This window comes from Lissotriton vulgaris, chromosome 8 (genome assembly GCF_964263255.1).
Source record: "Lissotriton vulgaris chromosome 8, aLisVul1.2, whole genome shotgun sequence".
NCBI lineage: Eukaryota > Metazoa > Chordata > Amphibia > Caudata > Salamandridae > Lissotriton > Lissotriton vulgaris.
In genome coordinates, this window is record NC_141696.1 from 1426148242 (window position 1) to 1426172455 (window position 24214).

General features: G+C 45.3%; 1 protein-coding gene across 1 annotated transcript; it reads left to right on the forward strand.

The window, feature by feature from the left end:
• The first annotated feature begins 3241 nt into the window (after positions 1–3241).
• On the forward strand, positions 3242–24214 carry LOC147698865 (putative gastrointestinal growth factor xP1). The gene is made up of 4 exons (XM_086933525.1): positions 3242–3368; positions 7713–7844; positions 11061–11159; positions 24117–24214. The coding sequence occupies exons 1-3, from the start codon at positions 3290–3292 to the stop codon at positions 11123–11125; spliced, it is 276 nt and encodes a 91-aa protein (XP_086789651.1). The 5' UTR covers positions 3242–3289; the 3' UTR covers positions 11126–11159; positions 24117–24214.

The following is a 24214-nucleotide window of genomic DNA, read 5'->3' on the forward strand; positions in this document are numbered from 1 at the left end:
CCTCGTCTCAGGTCCAGTGGCGAGAAACATAGCCGGAGGGCAGACTCGCGGGGCGGGGGCCGCCGGGGCTGGCAATCCTGGGGGAATATCTGCTCCGGGGGCACAACACCACTCCTCCACCACCAGTGTCGGGCCGGAGCGGCCTCACGGGGCGAGCACCCTCAAGCCTCGGACCAGCGTAGCAGCTCGATGCCGGCTCCGCCTCCGTCTATCTCCTCCGTGCAGCTCCGCTCTCGTCATCCACCTCTGGTCGGCTCCAGCTCCGCTCGCGAAGTCCCCTTCGACTCCTACTCCGACACCGCGGCACAGGCACTTCAGCGGGCCACTCACAGGCGGCAGGGTACACCGTCAGGATCCCAGGCCCGGAGGTCTCGCGGCTCCCGGCTCACACACAGGCCGCCCAGCGGGCTCCGCCCCAGGCTATTTTGGTCAGAATCGCACCTCCTAAGGGGCAGTCAAGGCTCAACAATCGCTCCGCACCGCCACCGGGGTCTCCAGGCTCAGTCACCGCATGATCCGGGGGGGAATCAGCGGTTACGAGCGGTGCAGGGTTTCAGGGGTCCGGGAGCTCTCGGCAAGTGCGACCTCTCAGCCCGCCATCTTGGCCACGCCTCCCCTGCGGTAGCTTTAAAGGCCAAACCGGCCACTCCCGCATTATTGTTTAAAGAAGCCCCTTGGAGGTGGTAGTCTCTGGGGCAAAATAAGCCCTAAAAGGGGGACGTTTGCCCCCCTCCTTTTTTGTATAATGCCCCGGAACCTGCTGCACCTGAGGGCTGATAATTAACAAAGCACGGAAGCCCATGCTTCATTTTTTTGGGGCAGGATTCGCAGATCCAGCTGAAAATCTTTTTGCAAAATGCTTTTTGGGTCCTGTGGGGTCCCTGTGGGACCCCCTCCAAGAGGCCTAGTGGGTCAGGGTGTTTCGTTCCTGCTTCCTTTTCTTTTTAAAAAAGAATTTTGTATGTTTTTTCTGTGACTCACGGAGTCACAAGATAGTCGCCAACACTACCTGGTTTAAAGTGTTGGCAGCCAATCATATCTCTGTACGAGATAGAGAGGGGTCGCAGATCCTCCGCATCCCTAGACATACCTGGAAATGGCTTTACATTTATCCACATCTACTGTAAATGTATATGTAAATGTATAGGCATTTATATAGCGCACTACTTACCCGGAGGGTCCCAAGGCGCTTCGACCGCTGCGAAACCCTCCCTGGCTTCCCTGAGAGATGGTCCCTTAATGGGTATCTCCAGGGTGAGACCAGGCATCCCCGGCGGTCTGGTGGGGCCGTTAGTGAAGATGAGGCAAGCTAATGCCCAGAGTTGCCGAGTGTGATCGCTGATCAGAGTGGGCACCAAGGCGAGAGAATTATCGAGTCCGCTGACCCTGGTCCAGAAACCTACCGCGCCGGGAATCGAACCCTGGTCCCGGGCCGTCCTCTGCTCTCGGGTCTGCCGCCTCTAACCAGTGAGCCACACTACTTCACGGAAGGAAGGATGGAAGGATTTAGACCTTTTAACAAAAAGAACACTTTCTAGATCAACAGCTACCTTTCTGCTAAATTTAGTGTAATTCTTGTTAAGCAGTTTGGGCTATAGCCATGTCCAAAATTTCCTATGGAAATTAACATAGAGAAAAAGGGTTTTTGGACCCCCTTTTTTCTTTGCCCTCCTCTTGACAGATCACCCCGAAATGTTCAAGACAGCAGCTAAAGTGAGTAGCAAACTACTTTTGAAAATTTCGAGAGGATTCCACATAACAGGTCAGAGTAGAAATGGTACAACCGTCACGTGTTTGCCGTGATGACGGCTCATTAAAAGCTCATAGATTCTAAGAAGTGATGACGAGGTAAGTCACGTATGTATGTTTTGCAAAAAAATCCAAGTAGTCCTTAGAGCCCCAAGGACTGATGTATTTCAAGAAAGGTCTGACATTTTAACAGACCTTGCAAATAGCGTTTAAATGCCCCAAGCATTTAAATAGGGACAGCAAAGCACCACGGGCTAGGATCGGCCCGGTTTGGAGACAGCGAACCTGTAACCACTCTTCAAGTGTCTAGGTGTGTATGTGTCATCATGTGGAAAAATGTGTTGGCTGTACCATTTCTTCTCAGAAATTTTGGATTGGACTAATTCGTGAATAAATGTTGGTCTGTGAAAAATAGACAGATCGCAATGTCTATTTGTGTAGTGCTCTGGATTTTGTAAATGTGTTTCTATATGAAAACTCTGTTTCTATTTACAGCTGTATACACTATTTAGGTGTCAGAGTGTTGTTCCATTTGAGCACACAGGACTTTTGTATTCTTGGGGGCAGATTTATGAGGCCGTTGCGCTTCTTTGCGCCGCAATTGCGTCACTTTATTTGACGCAACTGCGGCGCAAACAATGCGCCCTATTTACAACGTGATGCATCTAGGAGATGCGTCACGTTGTAAAGCACTGCACCATAAGGAGGCGTTCCTGCGCCGGGGGGGCGTTCCTGCGCAGGAACGCCTCCTAAAAGTGGCTGAGTGAAATCTATGAGATTTCACTCAGTCACTTTCAGGGCAATGCTGCGTCAAAACCCTGCGCCTGCTTGAAGCAGGCGTAGGTCTTGACGCAGCATTGTGCAGATGATGTACCCCCCAGCCTTGCTGGAGCTGCGTCGCGCTTGCGACGCAACTCCAGCAAAGCGCCACATTTCCGGCACAGATGCGTCACGCATCTGTGCCGTTTTTGCACCATGGTGCACTGCATTATAAATGCGGCGCACCATGGGTGGCAGAGCTCTGGCACACGTTAACTGGCGCATCCCTGGGGATGCGCCAGTTAACATAAATCTGCCCCTTGGTACCCACCTTTGACTTTATTTATTTATTTATTTTATTTATAAAGTTTTTATTTTGGGATGTGCATGCAGTTTGTTTTTACCACTGCCATCTTCTTTTTCTGACATACTATATAATGCACCAACGTAAATGTGTTGTACACCACAAGCCACTCTGAACCTAGCTTGAAATTTGCAGCAAGCATTGAAAGGTGTATCAAATTCACTGAGAGATGGGCACAACCTAGTTTCCTCATTATACTACAAAAAAGTGCCTTTTGTTGTTTGTTAATGCACCGTGCAACTGCTGACTCGTTTTAATAATACATTATGTGGCTGATGTGACAGAGACGCTACTCAAGCAAACACATTAAATCATTTAGCAGACACATGTAAGGATATAAAAGTGGCATTAACTTATGGAACAGCAATCCACATTCTGAATTTGCACAAGAAGATTGAATTCAGACTACACTAAACCATGGCTCACAAGGTGCTCCATGTTCTCGCCCTGGCCCTTATTATAGGAGCCATCATGACAAATGCACAACGAAGTACAGGTAATGTATGATCAATGTATCCGATTAGTATGAATGAGCTAATTTTGAAATAGATTAACTGAGCTGTAAAGTGTTTTGAAAAGCAGCGCTGATGGATGTGGTTTTAAAATAGCACTACATATTATTTCGTTTTTATTTTCACATACCTTTAAGAAAAGAGGCTGTGTTACATTAATATAGCTTGGCCTAAAGGATTTTTTTTCATATATATTTGTAAAGGCTCAGAGCAGTTTGGAGTTCCATTTATTTCGAGGTTGTGATTTATTTTCAAGATGAGAGAGCTATGAAATGTCTTTGATTTAACGTGCCATTAAAAGATACAGAAAAAAACGAAAAAACTATTAAGATTATGTTTTGGCAAAACACAAACCTATGTGAACATTCGAATAAATAAATGATTTACCACTAATAGTTCTGTTATGTTATAAGAGTGAAATCTCTATCATAACTGTATAAAGGTTGTATGCAGTGTGAAATCGATAGCATCATTTCTTTACAAAACGTCCAGAGGCAGATTCATAAAAATGGTTTCACTTGTGCAAATACAAATGTCAATTTGAGAGAGACACTCCCAAACATCGTTTCTGGTGACACACAAAAGATGCCCGACCACAGTGTGATGAAATACACCCTATAATGTATGGAGGAATTGATCTGACTGTAAAGTAGATTAGATAAATAGAAATAAATCTATATGCTAAACAGAAGGAGTTTGCTACTGCTCTTTCTACTTAAGGGTCATACGTATTCATGATTAATGGTATTTTTTCAGGAGTGAATATTAAGTGAAATTACATATCCATTATAGCTTTTATTTTGATTTATGTTTGAAAGTCACCTTTTGGCCTGTTCACCCACAATTGTTTGTGTTGACTGATACTGATGGAAGCTGACTCTGACTGTTCCCTGAGCCCTGTTAATCGGGCCCAGGGCCACTGCTATATTAAGCACACACACACATGCATTGAGGTACACTTAAAATTGGAATGCCTTACCCTATAAGCCCCTAGTAGGTAATAAGGCTAAGGGGTAAAAACTATACGTCCCTAGTATATATTAGGGCCTGGCCGTTCAGAGGCCAGCAGCCTCTTTTGTAATTGCATGCTTGCACTGCTCAGAGCCGTAGGTCATTTTAAAAGCTGCAGCGAGTTGCAGCACTGCTTTTAACCCCCCCCCCCCTGCTTATGACGAGCTCAGCTTGTCATGAGCCACGGTTGCGCTGTGCTTATGACGAGCTGAGCTCGTCATGACCCGCCCAGTGCCACTGTGCTGCATGAAGAACCAAGCTCGTCATGAGCACCGGGGCGATGTGCACTCCCCCACCCCCAAGCACAGCGGCTAAATTTGCTGAAACTCGACTTTGGTGGTAGGGGCATGGTATAGAAGTGATTACATTATTTATGTATATCAGGTACCCCCAAGGTCTCCTCTAGGTGTTCCAGGGATGGGTGGGTCAGTTTACTGTAAGCCTGGTCCCTATAAAAGATGTATTATAACCCCTGGTGAGGGAAAACTCCCCATTTGAATTTTCTCCAGTGTAGGAAATCCCCTCATCCACCTTGATTTTGGTGCTGTGGGCACTGTGAAGTATTATTCTACATCATGTTTACATATTAGGAAACCACCAAGTATCCCCTATGTGTCCCATGGGGTGGGGGTCCCGTAATTATGAGCAGGGTCCTTAAAAGAGTGGGACTGGCTGACCAAAATGGTGACTTTCTAACAGGTGTTTGCTCTGTCATGCTTGTGTTTCAATCTATTGAACCCTATGAGGGTTTCTGGGGATGTTAAGGTATACCAGGTAAGTAATCTCGCCCTTCTTTGCAAAGATTGGAGGGGCCTTAGGAGCTACACCCTCCAACACCCACATCAACTGACCTGGAGAATAGTCACTCATTGCATCCTTCTGAACATACCAGTGAATGATGAACTCCTGGCTGGCCTCCAGCGTTCTTCTTGCCTTGTACACGTACTCTATCATGTGAGATATTAGGCCTAGCACATAGTCAAGCACATTGACTTAAGCTTCCGAGAGAGGCTTCTACAAAGACACTCTCAGCAGGTTCAATGACCCCCTCACAACATGCCCAAACACCAACTCAAAGGGACTTAAACCAAACCCTTTCTGTGGAACCTCCTTGTAGGCAAACAGTAGGCATGAGAGTAGAACGTCCATCTTTCCCGGAGTGTGTCAGACAACTCATTGATCATGCCCTTCATGGTCTTGTTGAACCTCTCCACCAGACCATTAGTCTTGGGGTGATATGGGGGTTTAACTTGTAGGTAACACCACACTTATCCCACATCGCTTTCAGATAGCTGGACAAGTAGTTTGTGCCCCTATCTGAAACAACCTCTTTTTGGAAACCCACTGTGGTGAAAACACCCACTAGGGCTCTAGCCACTGCAGGAGCAGCGACTGTTCTAAGGGTTATTGCCTCAGGGTATCTCCAGGCATGGTCCACTACCACTGAGATATACTTATTACCTGATGCAGTAGGTGGATCTAGGACACCAGAAATGTACACCCCCACCCTCTCAATGGGAGTCCCAACCACTGGTAGTGGTATCAAGGGAGCCTTTGCCTTTCCCCCTGCCTTGCCACTGGCCTGCCAAATAAAACAGGGCTACAGACCATCTCAGACATTCGGGCCAGTAGAAATGGTTCACCAACCAATTCCAAGTCTACCCCAAATGTATTTGGGGGTATTATGACTTAAAGTCAGGATGAACTCTCTGTACTTCTTGGCACCACTACTTTACTAGTGGCTCTTTCCTTGAGCGTTCTGGCCTCAGTTTACAGCAGCCCATCTTCCCAGTATATTCTATAAAATCCACTGTGATCCCCCTCCTCTTGCAATAAAACAATCCTCTCAAAGGTCGCAGACAAAACTAATTTCTGTAGGGCCCACTGCCTCCTGTCAGTTCTTCCAAACCTGACAGCTCTGGCAGGGATGGTGTCCCTTCCTCAGAGGCCGTATCCTTCCCCTTAGGGTAAGATTCCTGCTGCCTCTCTGGAGTTGCCTTGGCTGACTCATCAGCCCCATTGCACTTGTCCTGGGATGCTTTTCCCATTGCTTCAGGGTCCAAGCATCCAGCGTTTCCCTTCTGGATAGTCTGTGTCCTGGCCACAGCACATACCCACTCAGGGAGCTCCAATATTTTCCTATGGAGCCCTCTCTCTGCATCTGGCCACTCAGATGCTTCAAGATCATTTCCCGGAAAACCCTGTAATGGGAATACAGGAGACACAGCTACCTTCATTAAGCCTGTCATACCACCACATTCCAACTCCACCCTAGCCTTGGGAGGGAGCTTGGTGCTGCTATCTGCATAGGTCACCTTCAGAAACCAGGATCTGACTGGGAGCTCCCTGAAATTCAAGTCGGCGAACACTCACTGAATCCGAACAGGTGAAGAGCAGCGTGGACCCTCAGAAGATTAAGCTTTAGAAAAGTTTTTAAGTGTGCTGGTAAAATTTTGAATGGGGCCTCCCGCTTCGTGTATCCAAGCAGGGCTCCATCGTGGTTGGCCTGAAACTTTGGCTTTGTCCCAGTTAAGCAGGACCAGATGACCCAGAGTGGCAATATTGTTTTCCAAACACTAGATAGTTTTTATTCTTTAAAAAATATTATCTCTGGTTTCCTATATATTGGATTCTGGTAATTTTGGTGTCATTTTAGAGATACACATTGTTGTGTCTTTCTTGTTTACTGTATTGGTGTTTTTAAATGCTTTACAAAGTAAACCCAAGGAGATGATGGAAGGAGCGTTGAAACTTTTCAGACACTCACCCCCAGTTACTGGGGGTGAGTTTCTAAAAAAAATGCAGCACTCCGTCCATCATCTTCTTGGGTTTGCTTTAAATGCTTTACACACATGTCTCTTAGGTTAAGCCTTATTGCTTGGTGTCAGCCACCAAGGGTTGAGCAAGGGACACATTTCTAGAGACCATCTTCAGGACCCAGTACAGTGTGAGTGGCCTTGTTACTGGTGGTAGATGCACACTTACCACCATCAATAAACCACCTTCCAACAGCTTAGATTGGGTTGCACCAAATATCCACATATACGGCCATTTTATACTCAGAGCAGCACTACAGCTCTTTTTTTAAAAAAGCATTTCCTTTGTCCACATTGCACAAAACATTTCTTTATGACTTTCTCTGAATGCCAGCCCTAATATTCAAAATAGTTGGGCACTTTTTAAATATATCTTGAAATATCTTATTTGTATGTTTGCAAAATAACTATATTTATTTCAGCATGAGCACTTTGGTACTGAATATTTTCTAGAACAGGAGATAAGGGACATGCTCTTACTTTCTGTTTGCTTTCTCCCAGAATGCAAAACTGCACTGGCCGACCGAATTCAATGCGGAAGTGGCCAAGTTCTCAGCAAAGAGGAGTGCTTGCGTGAAAATTGCTGTTATGATGTAAACACTCCTGATGCAAATTCCTGCTTTCAGAAAGCTGGTAATGTATTCGCCCTTTCAACATCTATAACATTATCATGGACTGCAGTGTTTTGGGGAATGTTACAAAGCACTTTCTTTTCAGGTCACATCATCGACATGATGGGTGTGTGTCAGTGTGTAAAGGACACCTACAGTGCTGCTACATGCACTGTACTAACTGTACTAATGCTGTCCCCAAATAAGTATACGCTTTCTGATTGCAATGCATATCTGTTATTGTACATTCCAAGTCAGGTTATGCACTTTCGTCAAATGTATGAAATTTTCTGTCACCATCGGATAGGAAACTCTAAATAGGGGGTGGTCCTCCATAAGGGGAGACGAGGTCTGCGCCTTTGTTGACATGGTGGGGAGGTGCTGTCTAAAGGACCCCTGGAGTCTGAAAGACAGTGCTAAGGCAACAGCCATTTATTGCAGGTTTTTCACAATCAGCAAAGTGTGGTCCCTTCAGCACTTCCATCATTACATGAAGGACCTCCCCATAGTTAGAGACCTGTGAGGCTGGGGCAGAGCGACCATCATTATGACCTGGCAGCCCAGTGAGAGACATGCCACCAATTCATGGGTCTTGTTCTCTCTCCTCTAAGGCCCTTTTTCCAAGTTGGGTGGAATATGGTGGGGTTAATCACACATAGTAATTTTCATTACCAGGGGCTGCGATATTTAGCACACGTAAAAGCACCTCCTATTCTTCAACATGAAATGAAGAATAACATGCAGAATTTTTTTTAACTCCACAAAATCCACATGCTGATTCTTTTTCTGGGTCTTTTCGCTGATAGATTTTGACAGGATTGACCTACTCGAATCTATCTGGGGAGAACTGTGAGGGTGTGATCATTGTTGCACAACTCATAATTGCAAACCAACCCGGGGCAAACCCTTGTTTGCAAAGGCATCAGAATTTACCCCATAACTTGTAATGAGGATGTAAGTAGGTGATTTAAAGTTGGCTGCTCTTTCGTGAGATCCTTGCTTTCATTGAAAGCATGATTGCTATCAAAGCCAACATCAGTGCAGCAGTTGCTCTGAAAGAAGAAGAGTGTGCTCATCAGATGACATGTTGTTTTGGCTGACTTTGCACACTTTTTGGTTCTTAAAGATAAACTCCCAAATGCACATTGTGGACAGTGTTTGATTTCCCTGACTGAGACTGCCGTGCTGCTCACTGTTCCGCAGCCAACATTAGTATGGGGTGATCCTCACTGTGACCTGGCAGCCATGTGGCAGATAGGTCAATTCCTTGTGTTTGCTTTGTGTGCCCTAAGTTGGCAGGGTATGCCCAGACGTGGTCCCTTGCTCACTTTGCCACTGTATTCAAGCAAGCCTGGCTGATAAGGGCTGTTTTCCCGAAACCGGTCCCAGGATGCTTGTTTCTGGTCCATGGAAGACCTGGCGTGGCAGTTCGGGCTGGACTGTTCCCATGAGGCAGAGGGTCAAGACTGATTTGCATATAGCCGGGTCTGGACTGAGGTGGCATAGTGGGCTAAAGAATGTGATGGATTCAACCCAGATCTGTGACTGGGGGTGGATGTCTGAAACGTTTCAGCGCTCCGTCCATCATCTCCTTGTGTTTGCATCTACGAATAGAGCCAGCTGCCGCATAATTCGAGGAAACCCTCTGCTTTCCTTACCTCTAAATGAGGTAGGTGACCGTAAATGTGTGGGTCAAAGCGCAGGGGGACCATCAGTTAATTGTGGTGGTTTACCTGTTCCACCACTCTAAAGGACCTCATAAGTAATTTAGAATGTAGACTGTCCCATACATTCCACCTCTGATAGTGGCAAACGTTGTCTTGGTGTGCAGGGGATGTCTAACCCTCATGGGTCACCCACACTGCCAAGTCTTTTGTTTATTTGGGATTCAACAAGACTGAAGGCTTCATTCATGATTGCCACGTTAACATACAAATTTGGTGCAAACAACATTTTTATGCAATAGTAAATTAAAGTTAGTGTGTAAATTGCACGTTTCAATTAATTTGTACCCACATTGAAATAAAGTAAAAACTATGTGACAATACAAGTCACACATCTCTTCTTCAAGTTATTTCTCATTGCACTCTGAAAAAACCTAGAAACGGGCTCAAAATACAAAGCAATAAAGTTTGCTAATTGTATTTTTGTATGAGATTGAAGTTATCTCCAACGCGGCACTCAGAATGAGATGGTTAGTAGCATTTTAGAGGCCCTGCAAAGAACTATGCAAGAAATCACCATGTTGCATTACAATAGCATCTTCGGAAAAGGTGGTGTGACCCGATCGCTACTATCAGACTCAAAAGCACGCTGGTGAAAATCAGAATTGTGAAGGCTGCGCCTAGATTTTTTAAATCTGACTTACAGATCAGGCCTTAAAATTGGGAAACAGTAACTCTGATGGTTTTACAGTCATTATAAGAACCAAGGCGTTTCCTTCGGGGCTGATAGCAGCAGGTCCAGCCCCAAGTAAAGGATTAATTAGAGATTCTGGCCCAGAATTACTGATTGTGTTTGTATTTCTTAACTTGTAACAAACCTCCCACTCCCCAACTCCTGCCCTCCGGATTTACCAGTACTTGTAGTATTGGTAATTCTGGGAGGCCCCGTTACTGGATTATTAACAGACCGGCCATAATGAGAGCCCAGTTAGCAACTGGTGGCAAATGGCTGCTCAAACACGTGCATGAGGGCAAACTGGAAACTAAAGGGAACACGGACACGAGCATGATTTGCACCAATTTTTAATTTACACTAGTGCGTGACTGGCTCTAACAACCCCCGCCTTTAACCAATTATTTTGTTTCATAAGATGCCTCGTTTCTTACTTGTTTCCTGTTGCCTATGGTACACTCTGGCCATCCATCCAAATTCTGCCTGTGTGTCTTCATCTCTACAGGTTTTTCTTGCTCAGTCTTAGTTTCTCAGTTTTCACGTGAGAATGAAAGGAGATAGTATAGCCTTATAGCCCGCCGTAGAGGGCTATACCGGCCCTCTCAAGCGTTTTCGGCTCGGGCCTTTAACAAGGGAGAGGGACTTTAATAGCCGGTATAGCCCAGCTACGAAGGGCCCTTACTGATTATTAAATTGCCAGGTGCTGTTTTACGACTGAATGCCTGCCTCTCACGCAACGCTGTATGGTATTCCTATGACCTGGTTCCACTCTTCCATCTTTTAATAAGTGCCAGAAAATATGAGATGACCTATTCAACCCTTTTGTTTCTGTGTACATCAGGAGCTGCTCCTGTCCAGGGCCCCGCGAAGAAGAAAACAACCACAAAGAAGAAGAAGCATGGCTAAATGTGTAGCGGCTTGGATCGCTCTTTTCAGCCTGGTAAGAATGAGCAATAAAGTAGACATAAGTGATCCTGCTCAATATACAGTATGAAGCCATGTACCTCCCTCTATGCAGTTTTATATTCACTTTCATACTGAATCACATTTCGTAAAACCTATTTTAGTATTAAAGAAGCTGTAAGACCAGGATTACTCTTATATGATTTAAATTTTTTTAATTTGAAAAGATTTACAAAGAAACCCAGCAGAAAAGAGGGCAAAGAGCGTTTTCCAATTGATAAAAGTCATTAATGTAGATTCTATTGATTGCTCCAGTATAAGGGACTGCCCTGGTAATTCTGCATCTGAAACTCATGGTTCATTGGGGTTTGGATGTTCTTGTTTGCAGAACCACCACACTCTTCCATGTTTTCTCCTAATGAATGGGGAAGTATTGAGGAAAATGGTGTTTCTGTGGTACTTTAGGCATGCAGGTACAAACTAGTGGGTTGTTTTCCGAGGAAACATTCGGTTACTTTACATCTGGAGAAATGGTTTAAAGGAAAACCATGACGGTGTCATTTTGCCACACATCCCGGAATCCCGATTCAGATACAAACTCCTGTTACTTCCCAAATCATGAAGTGGAGAAGTGTAGCTCACTGGTTAGAGGAGGCATTCCCTGAAGCAGAGGTCAGACCCGGGACCAGGGTTCGATTCCTGAGCGGCAAAGTCTTGACCCCAATTATCCACATACTCGATAATTCTCGCTTCGGTGCCCACTCTAAGCACGAGTTCACACTATGCAGCTTCCGGGCAATTAGCTTGCTTAATCTCCACAATGCCCCCCGACCCCCCTGGCGGGATACCTGGCTTTCACCTTGGGGATACCCAGTACGGGGTATCTCACAGGGAAAAAGCCAGGACGGGTTCCCAATGCAAGCGCTGAGATGCCCTAGGGTAATTTGAGCGCTATATAAGAACACACATACACAAAGTCAAAATTCTCACAACGATGCAGAAATTGGAAATCTGCATGAATGACACGTGCAGAGTTGTTTTTTTTCACAATAACCTTTTTCATACATAGAAAAAATATGTTTACCTTGAAACACATTCTCCAGTTCCTCATTATGGAGTTTGTTTGTCCCTTTCAATCACTAGAGAAGCACTTACTCCTACTTTTCGCAAGATGGGAAATTATATTTCTTGGGACAGCCGATAGGTGATAACACTTGGATTTTAGGATATGAAAAGGTGAAAAATGCTCCTGTGGTTTACCGGAAGTAAACTTAAGTTCTATTAAAGGGGCTACATACATTTTTTTATCTAATCCAAAATAGCACACTATGCTTTACCTGGCAATTAATGTAACCACTGGTCAATTCAAATTTGCATGGGGATGATGTAACTGAAAGTAATAGGTACTGTCTACAAGCCACCACTTGATTTACTTCTTAAAACTTACCATATCCAAAGTACTAATCTGGGAAAAATAAAGCATCTAATCTTGTAATTGTGCCAAGCGTTGCAGTAACCACTTAAGACCTCGACATTACATTCCACCTGACATATTGGAAATAAATAATGCATCTTTTTAGTAGGCCATAACACCCTAGAAACACACTGATGGCATGCTGAATAAGTAACAAATGTTGTCACATAGCAAAAATAGCTCATGTCCACAATGCTGTCCCTGCGAGCAATCCTGTAAAACAAGGTCATATGGCAGCTCTCACCCTAGATGGAAACTGGGGGTTAATTCACAATTTTTTGATGCAGGGAAGCGCCGCCAGCCTTTGTGCTGCGCTGCCCCACATCAAAAGAAAAGGGCAGAAAATGTGCTGTATCTATCAGATAGAGTCCATCCTGTCCTTTTCCCCTGCGCCAATGCATGCCCGCTTGCTCCATGCCGAGTCTGCGTTTTAGGGGAGATTATTTTTGTGCAGGAAGGAAAACCTTCCTGCACCGAAACAATCAGTGGAGGCAATTTCCTATTTCTATGTGTGCTGCGTAATACACCACACATTGAAAGAGGAAAAAACAAGGGCAAATAATGTTCTTTGTTGCACCTCCTCAACGCCACCCCTAGGGAGGCTTAGGCTTTTGATAGATTCCAAAGTTTGCGAAATCTTGTAAATCTGGGATTGTGTCAAATGCCATGGGTGCTACCTGGGAAAACTCACTATAACACCCATGGCACACCTCCCTCTCGCAGGGTGAGGCAACGGAGTAACTTGCAGGGTGGCTATTTTTAGCCTTGTAAATATGGCCGTGCAGTGTGTGCTGCCAGACCATCACTAAAAGTGATGACCCGTCGGCACAGGGGCCTTGTAAATAAGGCCCCCAGTCAAAATAAAATCTGGCCCTTCACAAGTGCCAATTCTGTTCTTGCTGACATTACAGATAGTGATAAATGGAAGGGGTCCCAGTAATAAACGAACAAATTGAAGAACAGAAATACAAATAAATCAATCAAGAAACGAATATGTTCACATTGTTTTAATCACAATGTGAATGTATATACCAAATAGATACTTTATATCGAACAAGAAAGTACATTAGTGGTTTCACAGTGCCCCAAATGACAAGGGGGGGAGGGAAAGTGATCCTGTGAGGATAAAGTGAAGGGAAGGAGGAAGGAATTTGCAAATGACACTTTAGTCAATGTATATATAAAACATTACTCCATACTACACAGTTGATAATGCAAATGGTTGTCGACGTTTCGACCCTCTAAAATGCAGGTACAATTACTGTCCTTGCGGTGGGGTCTTCATCAGGACGGGGATAGGGGACACACCTATTTAAAATAAATTCTTAGATTAGCAAATAGGAATAATATCCCTATTTATTCCAGAGTGAAAAACGGCACATCGTTATCGTCAGGTAATGGTAGGGGATAAGAATATTACTGCGCCACATAGTTAGTTAGCGTGCGTTAGTTAATAAACTAAATTGGTCATAAGGGCTTCTACATTGAATGATAGTTCAAAACAGCGTTAGTTAATAAACTAAATTGATCATAAGGGCTTCTACATTGAATGATAGTTCAAAACAGCGATAGATGAACAAATTCATTCGCGTGACACTGCGGAGAGAAACAGAGAGCGGCCAAACCGGGGTCGGTGGCAACGTGTGGACACATCAAAACTCAGTAACACTGGAATAGTCTCGGAGTAAAGGCACAAAATATAGGCAACGGGTCAACTAATGGTAGTAATAGTCGACCACGAGCTGTCTCGGATGTTCACAATAAATACACACTTACCACAAGGTGGTATTCAAAGGGACGCGGGTTCAGTCTATCAGCGCGGTCCAAAGGTGTCGTCAGTAATGGCGAAACTGGTATTAAAATTACAAGGGGCATTTAGGAGTAGTTTGAATATTAAATGGATTATAGAAACAATAAGCAGTCATAGATAAAAGCGCGGGGAAACTTACCACGAGGTGGTAGCTGGACGACCCCAATTCAATCTGTGTTATTGGTTCGAAGTGCCGTCAGTAATCGTGAAACTGAAGAATAAAATAAATAACGGGGGCCGGAATATAGTAGAAGGAAAGCCAGCCGCATCCCAACACTAAGACTAAAAAGTCGGGTAGGCACTCACCTCAGGGTATGACAAACACGATCAACAGTCGATCGTGAGAGAGTCTGGACGAGTCAGACAGGAGGCTGTGAGCTATCCTAAACGTAAAAGAAGGATATGATGTTGAATCGGCCCATGGAAGGAGGGTAGTTTAACACGTATTAACGCACATCTAGATGCCGCTTACCGGTTATGGAGTGAATCACATCCAGCAACGAGCTGGAAATCGCAATAGCGAAGTCCGGTTCCGGGTGTCATGATATCACCATGGTGATGGAGTCACGTGGTGCCGAGCTCCCGTGTAAGCATAGTAGAGAGACTATCATTGACGCTAAAGTGCTCAAGTTTGATTCAAAGGATTTAAAACATAAAACGGTATTTATGATCAAACAAACCGCGTGTTCAAAAGCATTATTAATTGTAAAAACCCTTGCAGCAAAACTAGAATTATGGGAGGGACCGTCATTCATATCAGTATTCTACATGCCTGAACATAGGAATACTCGCACAAGTACTTAAAGGTGATCGAAGGACGTCAGATCACCCACAGTTATGGTAATCGAGCCTCCAATGCAACAAGTGTGTCTATGGCCTCCATTGAGTGTCAAAAGGGAGACCTATATTGATTCTCATAATCAGGATGGATAATTGAGCAAAGACAGATTAACCACAATTACAATGATATTGCTGGGAAGTGCAACAGTTATGTCCATGGTGTTCTGCCAAATGCCTATGGGGGCTAATCTGGGGTGTCATTTTGCGAAGAGAGTGGCAAACCTCTAACACTTGAAATTAGCTTGTATATCCGACTAGTCCGGACCAGAGCACACTTACAGTTTGTGTATTAAAAGGAAATACCAAATTAAACATCATATGTCATTACTAAGAAAGTCATTCCATATTAGATATAGCTAGACTGGATAGTATCAGGGACACAACAAGAAATGGCATACTCCTCGCATAAGGGAACGTTCACAAATCTTGCCATTCATTTTGAATGTTATGCTAGACATATAATGATCACAACACTGGATTGAGTACTGAATTAGTGCAAAGAATACTTAGGAAGGGGGCGGCGTACCTCTCACATGAGGGTAAAGGCCGTCCAGGAAGTTGACAGTCACATAAAAGGATTGTGGCGTACCTCTAACATCAGGGTAAAGGCCACATACGCTTCAGATTAGTCTTACAGAAAAATGCATAAGGTTAGATTCAAATGGACGATAGAGTTGCCAATTGAGAAAAAGAGCTATCTTGCTCATTGAGCCCATTTTCAATGGAATTAAACCTTAGCATCCACTTCAACTCTCGAATATTTAAAATATTCGCGATATTACCACCCCGGGGTCCTAAGATAGCCTTTTCAAGGATTACCCATTTCAAACTATCAGGTGTATGACCCGCCGTGGAGAAATGCTCAACCAAAGGTGCACCTTGAGCTTTGCACCTAATCCTACTCATGTGTTGAAGGATCCTTGACTTGGCTTTCTGCTGTGTCTGACCAATGTATATCTTTGAACATGGACATAGGATAGCGTATATGACATTTGTTGAATTACAGTTGGTGTGTGTTCGTAGTGAAATTTTGTGATCAAGGTAAGTGAATTCCTTAGTTTGAATGACACTGTCGCATGCTTTACACTGGCCACATCTGAAGTGGCCCACAATGGCAGGCAGATTCCAAATAGTAGTGATCGTAGGGTCATCCTTGTTTTTCAAAAAGGAGCGAACTACATGGTCTTTGTGTAAATACTACTTTGAACCATGTGGTCCTCATTTCTGCACAGACTGTGTAGTATGGAGTAATGTTTTATATATACATTGACTAAAGTGTCATTTGCAAATTCCTTCCTCCTTCCCTTCACTTTATCCTCACAGGATCACTTTCCCTCCCCCCCTTGTCATTTGGGGCACTGTGAAACCACTAATGTACTTTCTTGTTTGATATAAAGTATATATTTGGTATATACATTCACATTGTGATTAAAACAATGTGAACATATTTGTTTCTTGATTGATTTATTTGTATTTCTGTTCTTCAATTTGTTCGTTTATTACTGGGACCCCTTCCATTTATCACTTTAACCAACCCAGGTCCCAGTGACTTTAGCTGGGTACTACCCCCTCTTGATACCCGACATTACAGATAATCTCTTGGGCCAATATTCACAAAAGTTTAGCGTAGGGTCAGCATGACTTTTTTTTAAAGCTGACCCCAATCTACACCTTTTTGGGAATTAATAAACCAACGCAAATTTGTATTTGTGTTGGTCTGTATGTAAAAGTAACATAAAGCACCGCAAAATGCTGCTTTGCATTACTTTGCGTCAAGGGGGCGTTATGTAGGTGGTACGTAGGTGTTCCCATGCATCCACCCATGCGTTTTGACGTAAAACTCCATCTACTAACATTAGGAGACATGGCTTAGAGACAAAGATTAACACAGCTAATAAGCAGGTATCGCTTCTCCAACTTTGCATGCGTACTGCACTGTGCAGCACACATACAATGTAGGAAAAGCTTTAAAGTATGTCTCAGCATTGTATTTTGCACTAGAAGGATGCTCTTCCAGCACAACACCTATGGAGGACTCAGGCATGCACCATAGCACTGTGGCGCTAAGGTGTGCGCCCAGCGAAGGGCAGCTAAAATCAGTGCTGGAACTAGAGAGAGGGGAAGCAAGATCCACATCTCTGTAGATATGACTCTCTCCTGCTCCCTCTCTGTCACGCAACGCAGTGCAGTATTGGCTGGAGTGCTGCGTTCCGTGATTCTTTGAGAAACTGGGCCTCGGTGTCTCTTGCAACTGTGCAATCTGGTGTTTGACTCTTTCTTGACTAATTTGCTGTATTTCACATAGTGGACAATGAACTTCTTCTGAATTGACATTCAAAATGATTTTGAATGTCAAAGACTGCCCTAAAATGGATTTGATTCTTCATGTCAAACCCCTGCCACCTATTACTTGTCATGGCCACCTCATCGATCAAATACGCTCAATGTGGCCCTCGTGCTTGGTTGTGTCATTTCCCAGGGTCACAAAAATGGAAACTTGTAGTACTCTACATTGATCTGTACCTTTCTGACTCAAAACAAATGGTAGCAGCCTTGATTACCACCAACTTTCAAATAATGTTTCCAAGAATAGTGCTATCAAGACTGTAATAAACAGAAATGTGGACTTTTATAAGACTCTGATATACCCCAGACAGGAATGTGACAACACAAGCTACAGAGGGGAATGAACAAATGAAAGACAGGCCTGAATGGGTCGGTTTTTGTTTAGAGGAAATGTGATTTGGTCTGATTACTTTTTTCTGAAATATCTGGAGTTTCGTTTTTTTAGTGCCCTGTAAAGAGAATGATGAAATATTCCAACCCAGGTAAAAAGACTGATTACATGGCATGACTTTCTTGAATGATGTTAGGCTGTGCAATGTTCTGATGAAAGTGTACTTGTTTCCCACTGCATTTGTTGCTGTAGTCATGGTTTGTAAATTCAGATTGAAGTGCAAGAAATATGTAGGCGACATTCTATGGGGGTATTGGCCACACTTCTTCAATACACAGTGCATTCACCTGAAACCACTACACAACCTGCACCTCTTGATGACGCCTCTTTTACCTCTGCCTGGCCTACCTCCCTGCCATCTTCCTCATTGCACTTGCCAAACAAATTTTGCCTACCTCCTGCCTCGGAATTCCATATTTGCATACCTCTTTTCAATCAATCCAACCCTCCCTTGTTGTACTGCTCCATTTTCTTCACAAATTTCTCAGTCTCCATTGGTTTGTTCTTAGCTTTGCGCCATTGTAATTCCACTTACATATATCCCTTCATACATTCAACAGTCCTTAGAAAACTGCCACTCACACTGAACATGTGGACACTGTTAGAATGACTGGCCTAGCCACTCCCCCACCAAGCCTGAGGCCTATTAATCGCATCGCTGTGGCGGCTTTTCCCACTGTGTGCGGCAAATTTGAAAAAGCTGCGTTACACGACGAGCTCAGCTCGTCATCCGCACATGACCACCGTAGCTGATGACGAGCTCAGCTCGTCATCCGCAGCGAAGAGGTTAATGGCATAATGCATGCCCCATGCAGGGGTGATTGGGAGGGGCAAAATGGCTGGTTGAAGGATGTGTAAGATGGCAGCCTCGATGGCACCACGTCATCGCTTGAAATGTGCACTTTCAATCAATCAATCAATCAATCAGTGACACTTATAAAGCGCGCTACATACCCGTAGGGTCTCAAGGCGCTGGGGGGGGGGGGGGGTGCCGCTACTGCTCGAACAGCCAGGTCTTCAGCTTCTTCCTGAAGGAGAGGTGGTCTTGGGTCAGGCGCAGGTCGGACGGGAGGGAGTTCCAGGTCTTGGCGGCCAGGTAGGAGAAGGACCTTCCTCCTGTAGTCGCTCTTCGGATGCGGGGGACGGCGGCGAGGGCGTGGTTGGCTGATCGGAGGTGGCGTTTGGGAGCGTAGAAGTTGACTCGGCTGTTGAGGTAGCTCGGGCCTTGGTCGTGTAGGGCTTTGTGTGCGTGGGTGAGGAGGCGGAAGGTGATTCTCTTGTTGATGGGGAGCCAGTGAAGGTCTCTCAGATGTCCGGAGATGTGGCTGGATCGTGGGATGTCGAGGATGAGTCTGGCTGAGGCGTTTTGGATCCGCTGGAGTCTCTTCTGGAGCTTGGCGGTGGTCCCGGCGTAGAGGGCGTTGCCGTAGTCCAGTCGGCTGGTGACGAGGGCCTGGGTGACGGTCTTCCTGGTCTCTGTGGGGATCCACCAGAAGATCTTCCGTAGCATGCGTAGGATGTTGAAGCACGCCGAGGAGACGCTGTTGACTTGCCTGGTCATGGAGAGGGAGGAGTCCAGGATGAAGCCCAGGTTTCGTGCATGGTCTGTCGGTTTGGGTGCGGTGCCCAGGGCGGGAGGCCACCAGGAGTCGTCCCAGGCGGAGGGTGAGGAGCCCAGGATGAGGACCTCCGTCTTGTCTGAGTTCAGTTTCAGGCGGCTGGTCGTCATCCACTCGGCTACCTCTTTCATCCCTTCGTGCAGGTTGGCTCTGGCGGCGGCAGGGTCGTTGGTCAGGGAGAGGATCAGCTGGGTGTCGTCGGCGTAGGAGATGATGCTGAGGTGGTGTTTGCGTACGATGGCCGCGAGGGGGCTCATGTAGACGTTGAAGAGGGTGGGGCTCAGGGATGATCCTTGGGGGACGCCGCAGATGACTTCGGAGGCCTCTGACTTGTACGGTGGTAGGCGGACTCGCTGTGTTCTTCCGTCGAGGAAGGAGATGATCCATTCCAGCGCCTTGTCCTGGATTCCGATGTTGCTGAGGCGCCGTGTTAGGGTGCGGTGGCAGACCGTGTCGAATGCCGCAGAGAGGTCTAGGAGGATGAGGGCCGCTGTTTCTCCATTGTCCATCAGGGCTCGGATGTCATCGGTGGCGGCGATGAGGGCGGTCTCGGTGCTGTGTTTGGCTCGGAAGCCGGACTGTGAGGGGTCGAGGGATCCGTTCGTCTCGAGGAAGGCGGCCATCTGCTTGTTGACGGTCTTCTCGATGACTTTGGCTGGAAACGGGAGAAGCGAGATGGGGCGGTAATTCTTGAGGTCGGTGGGGTCCGCTGTTGGTTTCTTGAGTAGAGCGCTGAGTTCGGCGTGTTTCCAGCTTTCAGGGAAGATGGCGGTGTCGAAGGATGTGTTGATGATGTCTCGCAGGTGGGGTGCGATGACCGCGTCGGCCTTGTTGAAGACGTGGTGAGGGCAGGGGTCGGTCGGTGATCCGGAGTGGATGGAGTTCATCGTGCGGATGGTGTCTTCGGTGCTGATCGGGGTCCAGGCGTGGAGGGTGGTGGTGGGGGGGGGTGGCTGGTCGGTCGTGGTGTGCGTTGGTTGGTTGTTGAAACTGCTGTGTATGTCCGTGATCTTGTTGTGGAAGTATGAGGCGAGGGAGTTGCAGAGGTCTTGCGATGGGGTGATGTAGTTGTTTCCTGCGCTGGGGTTGGAAAGCTCTTTCACGATGTTGAAGAGTTCCTTGCTGTTGTGTGCGTTGTTGTCCAACCGGTCCTTGAATGCTGTTCTCTTGGCGGCGCGGATCAGCTGGTGGTGTTTCCGGGTGGCAAGTTTGTAGGAGGTCCTGTTGTCCGGTGTCGGTTCCCTTTTCCAGACTTTCTCGAGGGCTCGGCAGTTCTTCTTGGAGCGCTTGAGTTCGTCGGTGAACCATGGGGCCTTCTTGCTGCCGGGTCTGCTAGGCGGGGTTCTCAGCGGGGCGAGTTCGTCCGCGCAGTTGCTGATCCACTTCGTGATGTTATCGGCGGCCTGGCTGGGGTTCGCTGAGCTGGCAGGAGGGTGTTGGCTCAGGGAGGTGGCGAGCTGGTCTGCTGTGATCTTGTTCCAGCTTCTGCGGGCGGTGTGTTGCTGGTGTTGGTGGGTCGTCGTTCTCTTGAAGGTGAAGTGGACGCAGCTGTGGTCCGTCCATTGAAGCTCTGTGGCGTGGCTGAAGTCGATGTCTGTGCTGGATGAGAAGACGGCGTCGAGTGTGTGTCCGGCGAGGTGGGTGGGGGTGGACACCAGTTGCTTGAGTCCCAGGTTGGAGATATCATCAATCCCTTCACATTGGTGCAGTGAGCGGACCATCACCCACCATGGTACAGGGAGGTGAGGAAGGCTTATTTGAGGGCAAGCAGGGCGAGGTGTGAGCTGTTAACAGATACTATTCGTGTTACGTCACTTGAGGCAGGCACAAAGAGAGAGATCAGAATAAGGTGGTGGAGAGATTGGAAGGTTAGGGAAGGAGGAGTACAGACAATGATTGAAGATTGGTAAAGTCTGAGCCCATTACACAAAGGAAGCAGGGAAGGTAAAAATCACTAGTAAGCATCTCAAAACAATGCAACCTATGTAGCCACACATTAATTAAATCGACTACTCCAGCGGAGTTAGTAGGGTTCAATTATAGATTCAGACACAAATCAACGCAAATCAACCTAAAAAGAATCATATCAAAGTACAATACGTCCTAACCTCCTGAAGAGATTTACTCTCTATAATAAAAAGCAAATGTCTCACTCTATGATGATTCAGAGGATCAGGAAAAATAAATTGAAGTTAAAATGCACCACAAAATTCTGTTTAATGAACATGAGCACACTATCTTTCCCTAAACAACTTTAGCAAGGGCAACCCTAAATTAAAGCATTTGGTTAAGGGCATGACCAGAAGAAAGAAAGATTTCAACCATCAGAGTCTTCAGTAGAAGGCACCCCAACAATGAGTCAAATAGCATAAAGCCACCTAAGCAAGACCACAGGTCTGCTCTCCATGAAACCCTCAGGGACTCATGTCCCTCCCTACGTTCAGCATAATATCAATGCAATCACTGTAAGTATCCCAAGTGGTCTTCTCCCCGTAAATGTCCATCCCTCTGGTACAAGTGTATACTTTCACCACCTTTACCACATCTGCAAGTTAAAAATTGCTCGACCTTGGTCATTCTTCTTCCCTGCCGATGAGAACTCAACTCCTTACTCGTTACCGCGCTTCATGGTGCCAAATCTTACATTCTCATACCTTATTATCTAGGAGAAAAAAAACTCCTATTCTACTGTAATGAGATTTCTTCTTCATACCTGCAGTTGAAACAAAATGCAAGGCTAAATACATTCTGTGAAGAAAGTCAAATACGATTTACATGTTAAGTCTGTAACGTGAGTATGTACTGTATTGCTTTATGAGGCCTACGCTTCGGACAAGTTAACAAGTGCACACAGTTACAAAATATGTGCACTTCTCTACACATTCAATACATACATCCTTTAATACATGTATAAGGAATAGCAAAATTATCAGTTTATAAGCAAATGCCTTTATATATGTTATACGATAAATGGTTAACCCTGACCTTACATTACAATCAAATTAAATGAACTCATGATAAGACACATAATATTAGCTTATCCTGTTTACATCAATATGTGAGTGTTACATAAAGCTTTTATTAATCACATTCTAATTTTCTTGTGAAATACTTTTGCTATGCAATACTCCACTCCTTTAGTGACATTAATTACAATGGAATATATATGAGTGCTAAATATGCTTGAGTATAAAGCACGCCTACAATTTCTCAGATGGCATCAAGATGACACTTCTTCAAGATTGACATGAGGCAGTCTGGGCCTGGTTGCAGACAGCCAGTCAAGCAAAGCGGGGACAGTCAAATTTAATTTCTTGAAATTGGAGTTAAAGGGATATAATTTAAGATAGGGACATTCTTAAAGGGGAGTAGAGACAACATCACGCAAGCATTTGAAGTAAGGTTGATATGCAGTGTACATTAAGCAAGCCATCACACGACCCATTATCACGTTTCCAAGGACACGTCAATTAAACAAGCCATCACATCGACCCATTATCACGTTTCCAAGGACACGTCAATGCGCCGCGCCCGAGATTGTAGTTTTGAAGCGCGAACAAGAAAGAAAATCCGCCAACTCGCGAATTGCGGATTTTTGGGCAATTTCGCGCGATTCGCGGATCGCAAAATTCCCCAAAATTTGCAAATTCTGCAAGCGGAACTAATTTTCCGCCCATACTTACTAGTGCACTGGCTAAAGCATACAAATATGAAAGTCAAGATGACCCCCAGCCTTGCTAAACCATCACCTCAGCTTGAGTTTTTTGAGTGCCTTATAAGTCACATTCATTACCACTCATGATAATAATGTGTCTGGGGTAATATTCACCATGTTCACATGGACGTCAATTCACCAAAATGTCAGCGGTAGTGGAAATGACATCACATCCTAATGACTTCACAGGAATTGACATCATTTGACTTTTGACCCTGAACACCCTGGGAAGCGTTAAAACGTCACCTGGACACATGACAGTGATTGTCGTAGCTAAAGTACCCCTTAGGGTGGGAATTGTTTAGTGGACGGTGGGATTAGAAACGTTGATAGGTGATTAGAATGCGCTGCTGAATCTGTGAGCTCTGCCTGTTTCCAAATAAAGCAACCTTTTCCACATTAGACTGTACCAGGTGTGGTCCCTCTCCCAAAGGCTCCACCAGGATCGAGTGTTGATAACATCTGAAGCTGTAGACCTTTGCCCCATTAGCACCCATAACATTACCTGGCATCACACCTATTGTTCAGAAATAAAACAGAGCAGGAGAGCTGCATCTAACTTTGGAAGTCCTTTACATATTTAAAATCAGACATCAGGGGCACTATGTGCAAGTGCAATTTACCACTGGTTGCATAATACAGCAATAAACCTGTACCCACCCAGTGATCAACACTCCACACTAGGTTATCATGAATAGAAGCACCATTATTGCACGCAGTATGTTGTGTTCTCAAGAATAATCCAATATCATGTTCTCTTGTTACCAGCTAAATATTTTCCCTTTTATTTTTTCCTCAGATTTCCTTGATGTGCAGTGGAATCTAGTTGAGGCTGTTAATGTCTACCAGCTTTTTCTGATATTATTGGCTGGCTTAATAAATAATATAGCAAATTGA